At 46.4% G+C, this 15,735-nt stretch overlaps 1 protein-coding gene across 1 annotated transcript in view; it reads right to left on the minus strand.

The window, feature by feature from the left end:
- Positions 1-9,164, minus strand: part of LOC119403300 (probable 4-coumarate--CoA ligase 1) — a 40,289-nt gene extending 31,125 nt beyond the window's left edge. Inside the window, exon 1 of the mRNA XM_037670246.2 lies at positions 8,818-9,164. Coding sequence (XP_037526174.2) covers positions 8,818-9,012 — 195 coding nt within the window. The 5' untranslated portion in view covers positions 9,013-9,164. The remainder of the gene's footprint in view (positions 1-8,817) is intronic.
- Positions 9,165-15,735: the final 6,571 nt, after the last annotated feature.

Raw genomic sequence — 15,735 nt, forward strand, 5'->3', positions numbered from 1 at the left:
TCAGACTCACTCATGAAATATATTTTGCCCTTATAAATAATAAAATGCCCTATAAATAAATAAATAAATAAATAAATAAATAAATAAATAAATAAATAAATAAATAAATAAATAAATAAATAAATAAATAAATAAATAAATAAGACGACGGATGTTTGCACGAATTCGTTGGGTGTTTTTCAAGGAGCCCTGCCTACAGACTCGCTGTTTATGTAATTGCTTCCGTGACATACAAGTAATAAACAACCCTAGAGAAGTTTCCCGAGCTTTGGATACGACTGGTGTTGCATTTCCATGTCGTAGGCAGAGAAGCGGTGAGTGTGCCTCGTTTTTACGCAGGGTTATGCACAACCGAGGTCCGTTCAAACAGGCCGCGAAGGTCAGGGCGAGATGCTGTCCGCAACAAATTGCCAGTGATGTCAACTTCTCTGGTGCAGTTACGGGAAAAATTTCCCAGAGTGCGAAGTTCATCTTCCTGAGCCGCCGGCAGAGCCACAGACAGCATATAGGCAGGCCAGGCATTGGAAAAAAAAAAAAAAACCTTACGGCACATCGCTACACCATTAAAAACGTTCAAGTAGAATGCGAGCTGGCTACTGCAGAGTAGTATTTCACATTGCTCGTCTGCTTTGGGGCTAGCTGCATTAAAATGATAGAAATACAAGTAGGAATTTGTTTCGCGTGGCTGAATAATTAGACCAATATATCTGTTTGCCGAAACAATTTCAAAGAAATGCTATAGGAAATACATAATTGAGATGCGCTACCTTGTGAATGCTCTTGCGAGCCGCAGTGATTTACTGTTGCCTCTAACGCCATGTATACAGGGTTTTTCAGAAAAGTAATGTCAGTGATTATGTTGTGAAGCGCCTGTAAGTCGCAGGGCGCAAAGAACGGTTTGGATTAGCGGAGCGGGCAGTTAGCTTTCACATGTGTGGTAGCTTAGTTGTGTGCGACAATCTGGAGAATAAGGACCGCATTTTACGTAAAAATTCTTTTCATTTCCCGCGCAAACCTTAATGCAGCGCTCGTGGGAACAAAGGATTAGTTGTGTGAAACTCGGCAAGTCCGCAGTGGAAAGCTTTCCTATGATAAAGACGGCCTTTTAAAGGTAAAGTTTTGCTATGCGAGCACAGCTAACACGTCAAGCGTCTCAAACTGCAGGAATGCAGGATAAAGATTCCCAAGGGTGCTTCATTCCGCGTATCTAGGCATGCGTCCTTAGCCTAATGGCTAGAACATCCCAATTTTCGTTTGGAATAAAAAAAAAAAAGCACAATGTACACTTGCACTCGTACTTCACGAGATGTTTTACCGAGACTGTATACAGCATTAGAAGACGGCTGTTTTTAAAAAGCGAGACTAGTGCACATTCATCTGAGCTAGGAGATTTAGCAGCCCTACGCCCACATTACTCATATTTACAAGAAATGCACAAGTTCCTTTTTGGTGAAAAACACTTTTAGCTAAGAGCTCACAGAACACGACGTGAAACCCACAGCGAATAGAGACCATATTTGATTAGAGTACGTTTCTTTGCAGCAGACGCGCCGCGAAAGCCGTTACATCGTTCCACAAAATTGCGCTCGTTCGTTTTAAATGATGACGAAAGCGCAAAGAAATTGTCTGCAAGCTATTTATTGTTCAAGCTCTCTATCCGGCAAGAACGTAAATCAAACTATTCCACTTGTTTAAAAAACAAATACCTTGGCGCCTGAAGGATAGCTTATGCTGCGACGTAACGTCGGCACTATAGCGTTAGAGCACGGACGTCAGCGTTACTGAAACGCAGGGCACATTATTGTGCCCTGATGTGCATATCATAAGCAGCGTTCGTTGGCTTATTCCTGCGGGTAAAGCAAAGCTCGGCTTGCTTATATGAGCACACACGTTATGTTCATTACATCGTTATAAGAACGGTAGGCAACACTGCAACACCACTTGGCGTTAGACAAGCATCACTATACCGCAGCTGATGTTAAGTAACGGCCACCCCAACTGCTTATCTATAATACATTTACTTGCGAGTTATACCGGGTGGCTGGAGGCCGAGGGTCGTTGCAACTCGTTTGTCTGCTACATTAAAATCGCCATTCATAATAAACAGCATGTCTTCCTTTTGTTAAACACACGCACAGTGTCTTACAGTACAAACTGCCGTGATAGCCTCGCACGTAAGGTGTCGTGCGGCTAACGCCAAGTGCGAGGGTTCTATTGCCGGCCATGGCGGTCGCATTTAGATGGGGGCGAAATGACAGAAACACCTATGTGCTTTGATCTCGGTGCACGTTAAAGAACCCAAGGTGGTCGAAATTAACCTGCAGTTCACCCGCCACGACGTGCCTCATGGTAATTTCGTGGTCTTGTCGCCTAAAACAAGCTTTTCAGTGTATTTCCACTGTGCTTGGATTTCGCCTGTGGTGCATGCCCGCATACCACTGGCTGTGGTATGCGCCACACGTGATTGAAAGTTTATATCTACCCAGGAACAGCGAAAATAGAACGTGTAAATGCGACGTATTTATTTATTTATTTATTTATTTATTTATTTATTTATTTATTTATTTAATACCTCAAAGGCCCCTAAATGATGTCAGGTTGAAGAATGAGGAGGCATGGGAGACAGTGTGAGCTTGAGGGGGGTATACGGTCTTTTCGTGGTTGGTCCGGCTTCGCTTGCGGCCTGAATGTCCAACGAGACGGAATGTACAACGAGACTGAATGTCCAATAGTGGACATTCCGTCTCGTTGGACATTCAGTCTCGTTGGACATTCAGTCTCGTTGGACATTCCGTCTCGTTGGACATTCCGTCTCGTTGGACATTCCGTCTCGTTGGACATTCCGTCTCGTTGGACATTCCGCCCCGGTCACAAATTTCGCTTTTCCGTTTGGCAGTGTCTAGCGTTACGTCTAGACGTAACGATAGGAGCCGTTGCAGTTACGTCTGGACGCCCCAGTGATACGGGTACACCACGGACGCTGGCACGGACGGGCGCCTGCCCCGAAAGGACAGGCGCGTGGGCTAAACAGCGCGTGGCCGCGACAGCGGCCAGTAGCGCGTGACGGAGACCCTGCCAACTGGCCATTGAGCGTTAGCGAAATGGCCGCACTCGCGAAGCGAGGGCGAAGCCACGTTTAGTTTTCCGCGCCCGAAGGGCGCAGATGGCCTTCACTGAGCAACAGGAAAATAATGTACTCTATCCATCTTAACCCAATGAATGAGTTGTCCGAGAAATTTTAAACTAGGCCGCGTTTATCTCATCTAAATTGGACATTCCGTCCTATTGGACACTCAGTCTCGCTTGGACGTTCCGTCTCGCTTGGACGTTCCGTCTCGATTGAACCTTCAGTCTCGATTGAACCTTCAGTCTCGATTGAACCTTCAGTCTCGATTGAACCTTCAGTCTCGATTGAACCTTCAGTCTCGATTGAACCTTCAGTCTCGACTGAACATTCAGTCTCGATTGAACATTCAGTCTCGTTGAACCTTCAGTCTCGTTGAACCTTCAGTCTCGGTTGGACATTCCGTCTCGGTTGGACATTCCGTCTCGGTTGGACATTCCGTCTCGCCGGTCACGTGACCCATTGGACATTGTCTCGTTGGACATTCCGTCTCGTTGGACATTCAGGCTCTGAATCGTCCGGCTTGAGTGGCGATGTGCGGGAGCAATCAGATCGGCTTGGGGTGACTTGTGAAATAACTTATGAAAGAGAGAAAGGCGGGCAACTCGACGGCGTGATACAAGGCTGGCAAGGTTGGCTTGGGATTTGAGTTTCGATGAGCTAGAGTTGTAGGAATAGTCCGAAAATATGAAACGGTTCTGTACTGATTCAAGCATGGTAATGTGGTTAAGTTGGTATGGGTCCCACAGGGCACATGCATATTCGAGCTTCGGACTTGCTAAGGAGCAGTAGGTTAGAAGTTTGACTGAGGGGGGTGCTCATCGGATATTACGTCGCAGGAAACCAAGAACGCGATTAGCAGAATTTGTTATGCTGGTTATGTGGGTGTGCCATGATAGGTCAGATGTGAGATTAATTCCTCAATACTTGTAGGCGTTAACAGCGGATATTAAAGAGCCATATATTATATAATCGCGAGCAGGTATTACTTCTTTCGATGAAAAGAGAGAAGGGAGGTTTTTGATGCGTTTAATGACATGACCCACTTGCGGCACCAATCTTCAATTTGACTGAGGTCAGATTGTAGGGATAGAACATCGTTATTGTTAATAGGGCGGTATAGCACGCAGTCTTCTGCAAACAATCGAATTTGGAAGATCGTTAATGTGTATGAGAAAGGGCAGGGGTCCGAGGACTGTTCTCTGAGGAACCCCGGATGTAACAGGTGTGAGAAAAGAGTAGTGTTCGTTAACGTAGACAAATTGCTGACGGTTATACAGAAAATCACGTATCCAGTGAAAAACAAGATAATGAAGGCTTAGGCGAGACAGCTTTAGGAATAGGCGGTTATGGGGTATTTTACTCAAAAGCTTTTTCAAAGTCCAAAAATAGCGCGTCAACGGGGGTGTTATCAAGGCTAGAACTGATGTCGTTAATGAAGAGAGCCAGTTGTGCGTCACAGGAAAGGCCCTTCTGGAAGCCATGTTGAGTGGGATGAAAGAAATTAACAGAGCTAAGAAGCTTCGCTATATGTGAATGAAAAATGTGCTTCATTAATTTTCAACATGCACTCGTTAGTGAGATCGGACGATAGTTTCTCGAACCAAAGGCACTTCAGTCGCATCTATTTACAAGAGCGTCCAGATCCACCTGCATCTGGGCGCTCTTGTGGTTGCCTCATTTAACTTGGTATGCACCAAAATAGGTATTCACTGGTCACGACATGAAGAACGTGAATTGCCTGCCGCGTGTGTCATGAAACACTTTCCAGCAGTTACGTGAGGCCCATACCCGCATAACACGGCCCGTGGTACACGCGTATGCGCCAAAGGTGATTGACAGTATTTATCAACCCAGGAAGAGAGAGAAGGCAGAGTGAGGAGGAGACAGAAAGTTAGGTGGGTTGTCACGTATCGGGTTTGTACAGATGGAATTTGGAGTTGGAGAAATGGGTCGAAGCGGTGAAGGCGGGTGTGTAGTAATCCAGTCTGGGCGGAATGTCTGTCGGAAATCTACTGCGATTACACGTTGGGGTGTCATTTGTAACGCAGGCCAAGCTTTCGCAGCTGTATTTTCAGTGACCTTGTACTTCACAATCCTTTCCGCAGTTCCAAGAGCTTTCAGAGAGGTGGAAATTATGATTTATAGGAAGTGGCAAACGCGTCGATGAGGCATCTGCTTTCCTTGAAGAAAGACGGCGACGGGAACGTAGCCTACTGACTTTAGCGGCTGCTTCCCGTTAAGTGATCTCGCACCGTCTCCTCCAGGGTGGCCATTTTCTGAATAGTACGTGGGCACTTCTTCACTGTAACCGCTAAAGACTCGTCGCAGATTAAGCATTTCCTGATAGTGGCGGCCCATGTATCTGCAGCACTGGGTTCGACGCAGCGTTGGAAAACCTACTGTCCTGGCAGACGCCGCACAGGTGTAGCAGTTTCATGCAGCAGCGGCATTGGAAAGTCTGAGGTTTCCCACCAGAAAAAAGCAAGAAGAGAGGGACTTGCTCTTGAATGCAATCCTCACGCAGTGTAAACTGCCCAGCCGGGAAATCACAATGACAATCATTTGTCGTTTGACAAGAATCGGCTAATTTTGACAGCGGAGCTCTTTATGCCGGCCGTAAAAACTTTGGTGTGCGCACAAAACCACGGGTGGGCATGCGCCACAGGAATTGGGCAAGCACCCCTACCGAGTACAGCAGTTGCGAGCGTTAAACGAAAACTCTGCTCGTGAAAGAGAGAGAGAAAGAGAGAAGGCGATGGAAAGAAAGAGAAAAATAGAGATAACTAAAGGAAATAAAGACATAAAAAGATAGAAAGACAGAGAAAGGCATAAACAGAGAGGAAGAAACAAAGAGAAAGAAAGAGAAATGAAGAGAAATAGAGAGAGAAGGAAAGAAATAGAAATAAAAATAGAAAGCAAAAGGTACAAAAATAGACACAAGAAACAGAGAGAAGGAGGAAGAAAGAAAAAAAAATAAAGAGAAACAAGAAAGCCCACTCCGCTCCGCCGTTCCTTCAGGCTTGGCACCACTAGTGTGAATCTTCCATAATTTTTTTTTATAGGGGAAAGAACACACATACGTCGCCGATAATACTGGTGACTACATTAGATCGCAGGGTGGTGTGAGAGACCACTTGCAAGCCGTCAGTCTCCAGTACATTGCTTAAAATGCTCGGTCGCGACATGGATACATTCGCTATCGCTCTGTTGACCGAAACGTGTCCTAGAGGCGGCCGCCGCTGACACCGCCTCTAGAATTAAACTATTACTAAAAAATAAACCGGAATTTGAAACAACAGCGCTGTTCAAAGAGGCACTTCGCCGTCCCAAAAGAGTGAGAGCCCATATAGAAGGAGAGAGAGGGAGCACAATAGAAGCACATATGAGCGACAGAATCCATGGAGTGTATGGTTACTAGGGTGGGCGATAGAATAACATACAATCGAAATATGGCCTATTTACTTCGAACAAACCTTTACTGAAACAGTCCCCGGCGCATCATCAACGCACAAAACAGACGCATCAGCACACGTTAGAATGCACGAAAGAGAGCGGCGACAAGGACTCTCCTCAAGTGATCGCAGCACGCCGAACGACACCTGTTCTACAATACATGCACGATGGCGAAGTTGTCACAAATGAGACGAAGCAAACTCTGCGGAGAGTTCGCTCGCAAAGGTGCGCCGGTTAGAACCCACTTCGACAAGCCGAGCAGCGTGAGCGGTGGAAGAGAGAGCTTTCATTACCGTATTATTTTTTCCTACAGTCAATTCGATTTACCGACACCTGGTACAGATGGTTAGCTAACAAGGCCAGGTTTGTCCAAGAGAGCCGATGTGCGTACACACGCGAGACGAGAATAGGGTCCCGCCGCCCCTCACGCATTCAGCGCACGTGCGTGAAACCTTAGAAATTGAATGGCGGGCGCATTTGCACGGCGCGGGTCGATCGCGGCTCGTCAGGCCGCCCGATTGTGCGGCGCGCTCGCATTAGCAATTTCCCACCGGCGCGCCACGCACCGCCGTGGAACGGTGATAAATGCGCCGGCCAAGCCCAGCTCGAAGAATCGTGGCGGCACACAGCGTGGAAGAGAACGTTTTCCTTCCGGCCCGGCGCACCTTTCGCGTTGCGCGCGTAAGGGAGACTTCATTACGCGAGCGCTCGCAGATGAAGCAGCACTGCTTGCTGGAGCGCGCAACGAGGAAGACGATCGCACTTCCGCAACAAGAAAACCAATCGCGGCAGCACCACCTCTCAGCTTGATGGGAAAAAAAAAGCCACGCCGGTTTGCCCACGGAGAGCGCGATGGACTTTGCTTGTGCATATACTTTCATAGGCGTAAAACTTTCGGAACGTGCATTCCGCCACTGGGTTTCCATCGAACGGGCATACATATGTTCCTGCGACTGATTTCGAGCACGCGCACTAGAGAATAAGAACGCATTTGAAGGAATTGTCACGACAGCAAAAAAAAAAAAGTGCACTGCGATGGAAGGAGCTCTTACGTCAGGGCATGACGCAGGATCATATATCCTACACGTCAAGATATAGTGTACAACAGCTGACGCCGGTGCTTGCGCACCTTTTGGTTTCTTGCGCCGTGACGGCGCAGCCAAAATCAAGGCGGGTACTTCGCACTAACAGAAATCTTTATATTACACACTATCGGCGCTTACTGTGATACCAGCCCTGGCAGGCACCAGGTGCACAAGCACCTGGAAAACCAACGCAATGAAATAAAAATTAATTTTTCTCCTCGTCATTATCCCTATTACGGAAGGGTGTCTTTCCGCCACGCACGAGCAGGCGGAAGTTGGCTGGGGTAATGACTCCATACAGCGTTACATTGCCAGGCGGCATTACCAGGCTAAGTAAATGATTTTTCATTGTGTCTGTGCTGCGGAAATTTCTGTGCGGCATCCAGGTGAAAAAAAAAAGCAGCAAGAAAACGTATTTAACTTTTCGCATTCGTCACTCGGTGCGACACCTGTGCGATTCAGCCACCGGTACTTACATCTAAGGCTACAGTGCGTTCAGAGGTGGGTCACGTCGCGGCCACATATGGCTGCATGAGGCAAGTACACAAAATAAGTGTTTTATGCTTTTGTTTTCGCGTTCGACGTGACAGTACGCTCCTACACAAATGTAATCGCATAGTTCTAGCGCCCTAACGGTCGTTCTTCAAATCGAAGTGGTGCCCACGAGGAGTGACAATCATCGAAGCGGCTTCGTTATTCTAAAGCATGGTGGGTCGGGTGAGTTGATTGGTGTTATATAGTGTGTGTGTGTGTGTGTGTGTGTGTGTGTGTGTGTGTGTGTGTGTGTGTGGAAATGATCGCCGGAGCTTTGCGTGGCAAAACCACGGTTTGATTATGAGGCACTCCGCGGTGGGAGACTCCGGATTGATTTCGACCACACGGGGTTCTTTAGCATGCACCTAAATCTAAGCACACGGGTGTTCTTGCACTTGGCCCCCATCGTGATTCGGTGGCCGCGACTGCATTAATTAGGGCAACCCAGCGTAGAACAGACGTTACACAGGGCCGGAGAATCGCAGTGGACGTGTCCTGCGGATTTCTCCGGCTTTGTGCTACGCCATGGGGCTCCGGAGAGCGCTAAGTGCTGGAACAGACGTGCATGCGGGGGCGTTATGCTTAAGCACACGTTACTTACATCACAATTTCACATACCATGGCAATGCGATCCTTGTACTTCCTGCAGCATCCTCTGAAGAAAGTGCCGAGATCGACGTCCGGAATGTACACGTCCTGAACAGACGACCTGACAACGCCGTCTTCGATGACTGCGTCCATTCTGTTCGCGGTGGTAGTGGTGGCACCTGCTGCTCGAGCGGTCTGACTTGCGTCTTCGCATGGGACCGGCATGCCTCGGCCTTTCTTTCCTGCGAGTGACGCACAATCATCAATGATAAAACCTAGTTTAGGGCGGAAACGGCGGCCACAGCAGCTCGATTAAGCAGCCACGGTCGGCAGCTAAGTGAGCACCGTCACGCAAGAGTCATTGTGTAAGCAGCGGCCGAACACAAATACAGGAGTGCGCATGTGAGTAGTCAAGGACTTGCCGTAGCTTAGGGCACTAAAGAAAAACAAAAGTAATGTGCACGCCACAACTATAATCGAAATAAGGCTCTGGTATCTTAGATATTTTATGACCTTTATGACTTACAGCTTTGCTGACAACTTGTATGCGCTTCTACAAGGACGTCAGATAACGGAGGCAACAAATGAAAAAAGAAAAAGAAAAAAAGAAACGGTGTAGGAGGTGCGCAGGTGCGCGGTGTAGGAGGTGCCAAGCAATCGTATAATCTATTTCGGATTCATTAGCAATGGCTGTAATATCTCACGCTCAATTAGTATCGCACCTTCGAGACCTGCTTGGCGCCCGGAGCTGTTTGAGTACAGTTTGCATGATTGCACTTCAACATGTGGGAAACATTCTGCGCGCTATTTGATTAAGGTGTAGCGTTGGGCTTGTTGGTACGTAATTATGGCACACTGCAGCGCAAAAAACACACAACGGACGGTACACTAACGACGACGACGAGCGCTGAACTTGCAACAACCTTTATTGGAAAAAATTCACACATATTTATGCTGTCCGACGCAGACGTCATTCACTACACATGCGTAGGTGACGTGACGTCGGACAGCATAAATATGTGTGAATTTTTTCCAATAAAGGTTGTTGCAAGTTCAGCGCTCGTCGTCGTCGTTAGTATACCGTCCGTTGTGTGGTTTTTGCGCTGCAGTGTGCCATAACTGCGTGCTATGTTCCGCCCCCTCATTTTTTTCCCCACGCGACTGTGAAAAGCGGAGGCGGCGCCTACGCGGTGGGTTAACACAAAGTAGGACAAGAGCAGCGCTTACCCTTGCAAATACGACACTTTGTAACCCACGAACCTAGTTTCTATAGTCTTTTGCGAAATAGTCATGTGGCATAATCTAGTGAGTTTAATATTGCGATAGCGTAAAACCGGCGCAACGAAAAAACAAAACAAAACACGTACATGTAACATTATTCCTAGTAATCCTTTCAAAGAGGGGCGTCCTCCCACGTGCCGAGCACGATCGCAATGACGCATGACGCTGTGCTTGCGACCGCAGTTGACACTTGTCTGTCTACCTTCGTGGTAGCAGAAACAAAAACTGCTGTTCATAAGCCTTAGCTCTGGCTGCCAACGGAAGGTCTTGCTTAATATTTTCAGTGCAGATGGAGAGAGAGAGAGAGAGAGAGAGAGAGAGAGAGAGAGAGAGAGAGAGAGAGAGAGAGAGAGAGAGAGAGATCCACTCGTAAAAAAAAAGGAGGAAAAAAAAGCCTGAGTATAAATGACATAATAATATGATGTCATGTGATAAAAAGGAGAACGTATTCTATTTTCTCTGTATGGAGCTGCCGACCTCACGGATTCTGCTGTAAGAGGCCATCGTAACATTTTTCAAATAACTTAATACTGAAGGACAGTACCTTAAATTACAAGCCAATATATTTAACCAGTCTATACCCGGAAACTTCTCGAACACATCATTTATTCTAACTTCGTATCTTTTCTTGGATAAAACTTTTTTTTCTCCTCGTCAACACGGTATCAGGAAACACTCCTGTTGTGAAACGCAGTTGTTCTCTTTTACTAAGAACTTTCCCGGAGCTTCCGCCTATAATTTGATAACTGACTGCAGCCGTTTAAGATTACTCGAAAGCCTTCGACACTGTATCACACACTCTCCTCCTAAAAATGAGCAAGCTCAGTATAGATCTTAATATCCTAGACTGCATTCAATGCTTTCTAACTAACCGATTACATACGTCCGCGCTGATGATTTATGACTCTCCTACTGTTCTTGTTACCACAGGTGTTGTACCACAGTTATCGGTTTTCGGCCCATTACTTTTTCTTATTTATATAAATGACTGACCTGTGGGTACTAACTCCAGCTTAATATGTACTGATGGTCTAGTTGGTGAGCCATCATATTTGATGAAGCAGCGCCGCTATTTATAGCTTGTGCGACAAATTGCTCATGAATCTAAGTACCTTTAAATATGAGGTCATGGAAGCAATGCATCACAATAAAATTAACGACGACATTGCTTATATCCTTAATAAACCCGCTTTAAACGCTGTTACAAGTTACCGTTATAATGGCGTACGTATAACTCACGTCTCTTGAAATATGCACGTTGAACGTATAATTAACAACGCTACCATGCTTGGATTTCTGTGCCGAAATCTTTCATCAGTTCCCTCCGATTTAAAGATTAAATAACTCTAGTTAGACCTAAATTATAATATACTTGTTCTATTTGAGATCCACCTAGTTCCGCGTTAATCACCGCCCTTGAATCCTTCAGAACAGCGCTGCCCGTTATGTGCTCTCTAATTACTCCGGTTACGCCAGCGTTGCTTCAATGAAAGCTAACTTAAGTCTACCGACGCTTAAGTCATGCCGTACGTGGTTCCGCTTAAACCTTTTTCACAAAAATTTTTTACGCTGACCTAATACTTATAAATGATCTTTTCCTTGGCCTAGATTACGTATAGCTCCTGATGCATCATGAACTCTAGGTTAAAATTCTCCTATGACGCACTAACTCTTGCTATGCTTCACTTTTTTCGCAAACAAGCAGTGACTGGAAGCACTTTCCCCCCTTCGTTGCTGCAGTCGAAGACTCTGCCGGCTTCAAAGTAGCAATTAATAATTTATTGTTAGACCACTGCTCTCTGTAATGGCCTCGGACACTGAGAGTATGGAAACAAACAAACAAACAAACAAACAAACAAACAAACAAACAAACAAACAAACAAATAAATAAATAAATAAATATGTTTTGTAATCGACTCTATATCTTTGAAACCGCAAACACTGCAGCAACTGTCGCCAGAGATGAAGTGGAGGAGTATACTTGTTCATTAACAAAAGATGACGATAAAAACTAAATTCTGCGAATTCACGTGCCAAAGCCACGACATTACTACGAGGCACGCCGCAGTGTTGAGCGGGGCTCCGGAATAATTTTCATCAGCGTGTGTCTTTAACTTGTATACCTAAAGTTGTGTATTAGAACTACAAGGGGTTCTCAGTCGAAAAAATACAAAACGTCGTAACAACGTAACCGTTGACGCCTTTTCCTATGCCGCTATGGGGGAATGTAGCCAGACATGGAGGGTTACGATTGCACTCTCCGCCGTGGATCGAAGCATGCGCCGCATGCGCCGGAGAGAGTAGACGCTCTTATAAAGAGCGCCGTCCAATATGCGGGCACAAAAGATCAGTCGCGACTGTCGCTGCTGTGGGGCCCCTGGTGTTATTCGCATGTAGATGCGTTACACACACAGTGATTACATCCAAGCTGCAGCGAATATTTGCCTTGAGCACAGATACAGCGCAAAGGGGCAGGGTATAAGAAAGGCACATGGTGCGGCCCTGTTATACGTTCCTTTCTTATGCCCTGCCCCTAGGAGCGGTTTCTATACTGAAGGCACGAACCAACTAGCCCCAAACACATACGCTTCCGTAGTTCGTGATTCGCTGGTTAGGCTGTTCGGACGCAAAAAAAAAGAAGGGGCGGGGGGTGTTAGGAGCTCCAGGGGGCCCATGGGGTACTGGTTCGAGGCAGCAGGGATAGATTAGAAGATTTTGGGCTCTAGGCCGGTGAAGCTCTGCTCGGGCGGGCATGCAGGTCTGCCCTTTCCTTGCCCTGTACAGTGGAATCTCGTTGATACGTTTTTCACGGGAACCGGAAAATAAAACGTGTTACGCGAACATCGTATAAACCGAGGAGGTTAAAAAAAAGGAGGAAAATACAGATTCTCATAACTCATATTTTTTTCATATGAAACGTTTCGTTCATATGAAATATGAATAAAAAAGTCACAGTTTCGCCGCAAGGGCGAAGCAATGAATGCGATAGCAAGAAAAGCGGCCCGTGATGGCCGCGCTGCTACGCTGCAGAAAGATCTGCCCCCCGGCAGCAACTACCGCGCGAGCAGACAGCGGAAGGGCAAGGCTCTCCCTGCGCAAATATTAGAAGAAGCGAGCAAGCTGGCCGACGACTTTTAAATGCCCCCGTTGCGCTCCTCGCGCCATCTCGCTGGTAATGAAGAAACGCTTATAAGCGCCTGCCGTCTCGGAGTACTGCCAGCTGTAAAGGGTGTATATATAACGCTCGCCGTTAGCTACCTGAAGGATGTGCGCTTTGTGGCGTAGTGGTTAGCGCCACGCGCTGCGGAGCGAGTGGTCGCTGGTTCGATTCCGCGCTTCGGAAGCATTTTTCTGAAGTACTTTTCTTTGGGACTTTATATATATATACTTAAACATATATGGTGCATGACGACGGCGGCAAAAACCAGCCGAGACTGTCCATATAATTCCTATCGCAATAAAAGTTTCGCTAGATGGCGCGGTGCATCACCTGGCGCATTATCATCACTGGACGCAGCGGCCGCGCCTGGCAGCGATCTTTTGGCCGCAACACCGAAGCTGCTGCGGGTTCAGCCAGCTCAGCGGCTCTTCCACGTGCACATCGTGGCTTGTTGGAACGCGGTATTAACTCGCCTACAACGCAGGATGTCTAGTTGTATCGGTCAAAATTCACTTTCGCGGCCGTATTATCAGATTTAGGGCAAAAATGTGATCGTATTAAACGCATGAAAATGTCTTATTTCCAAGAGACGATGGCTGGGAATAAAAAAAAAAACGTATTAGGCCGAAAAACGTATGATGCAGAGTCGTATCTACGAGATTCTGCTGTATATGGTGAATTCAGACGACTTTAACAATTTCGTTTAGGCAACGCCTCCTAGAACAATTTTTCAGGTCAGCGCTCAAAATTTCGACCTCACTTATGGCCGGCTTGACCTTGCTACGTGTTCGTTGCTGCGGGCGTATAGGTCCCCTTGCAGAATCATCACGCGCCATGTCTTTACTGGTGCATGAACTGCGTAGAGTTGAAAGGTGCCGATGTAGGGATAGAAAACGCGATTGCTCTTGAATCCTAGAATGTGGGAGCACTCGGATCCGCATCATTCCTCGAAAAATATTTTGGACGACAGCGTACGCTAACCGCTTGAGACTTTATTGTTTTGTTTTTTGCAGTTTACTACATCTGTGAGGGCTCATTATCGTCACTCAGCATTGTCCTCTTTGCGTGCAGTGCTTTATTACTATGCCATAATCAGTTGTTTCCGGGAAACTTTCGTTTATGTTAGCGTCCCATGTGTATGAAGTCACATAAATTAGCGGCAGCCTCGTGCAAGCCAGGGATGAAGGAAATGAAGTGCGAAGGAAACGCAGGAAATGAGCAACGATGCAATGTCAGACGAGCGCACTTTAACGTAGCGACTGAAATAGGGGGAGTGATATCGCAGGAAGAACAAAAACGGCCATATAACACTGCTAAATCGTTGCCCGCCTAACACGTGTTGTGGTATAGCGCAGGTCTGTGCCATTAATTCCCCCGCTTTTTATTAGGAACGGAGAGAGCATCGCAGTTGATTCTTTGATATGGTGGATAGCTGGCTTGCACTGACGTTATTGAAGCCACTATGTTGCAATGCCAACACGGTGCGAAGCTGAGTCCGCGAGGTCACGTGAATGTTATCAATACATCGCACGCAGGTTCTGTAGTTAAAGGGACATTAAAGAGCAAAATGATTTTTCTCGAATTAGTAAAGTACTCTTTCACGATACCAATAACACCACACTTGCGGTGAGAAGACGCTTAGTAAGCGAGAAAACGCGAAAAACAAAATTTGGGTGGCGACGCCACCTAGAAGCTTCTGCACCATTCGCCGTGACGTCACATGTTTTGACGGCGCCTACTAGAGACTACGTAGTTCCTAATCGGCAAAAACGAAGTACATTGTCCTCTGAGGGGGCCATAGACTTAACATACTAAGTTTGGGGTAATTTTGTGGAGCCAATCGCGCCAAAATACGATAAATACACTTTGAAATCCGTGACGTCAGCGGGGAGATTAAAAATGAAACTTTGAACTTGATTTTCACCTCTATTAGTAAACCTATGATGGCGAAATTAACGACATTAGAGTTCTCAGAGCCCAATTTAACGATCTAAACCGATTCATTGTTTATCTTTAGTGACCCTTTAAGGCACCGAGACCAATAACGTTCCGTCTGCGCCTTTACCACATCGAAGCAGATTGACGCAAAAACTAAATATAAAAATAATAAAAAAAAACAACACAGCATAGTTATTGTTTCTGAGCACTGTTAAGGAGAACAGATCTGGAGTCAAAGCTTTTATGACCACTGTCGATATTTTACAGGCAGCGCATGCTATTAGGGAACTCAGATCAGCGAAGTATGCGATCGGTTGTTTCGCCTGCTCTTTAGGATGTGTATTAATTCCTGTGTATTTCCACGCGCATGTTTAGAATATTAAGAAATATATGTGTGTCATTCACCACAAAACCTTTCCTCGCCTATTGGATATGAAGTATTGCACCTTTTGAAGAAGCCTGTGCTGATTATATATATTTCCGCGCGTCTTATGTTTCATGAGTTGAAGCTACACCCCCCAAGACTGTCAGCAACGCTCAGCGCAAACCACGCCACATTGTTCGCGAAG

This window comes from Rhipicephalus sanguineus, chromosome 1, assembly GCF_013339695.2.
Source record: "Rhipicephalus sanguineus isolate Rsan-2018 chromosome 1, BIME_Rsan_1.4, whole genome shotgun sequence".
Classification (NCBI taxonomy): Eukaryota; Metazoa; Arthropoda; class Arachnida; order Ixodida; family Ixodidae; genus Rhipicephalus; species Rhipicephalus sanguineus.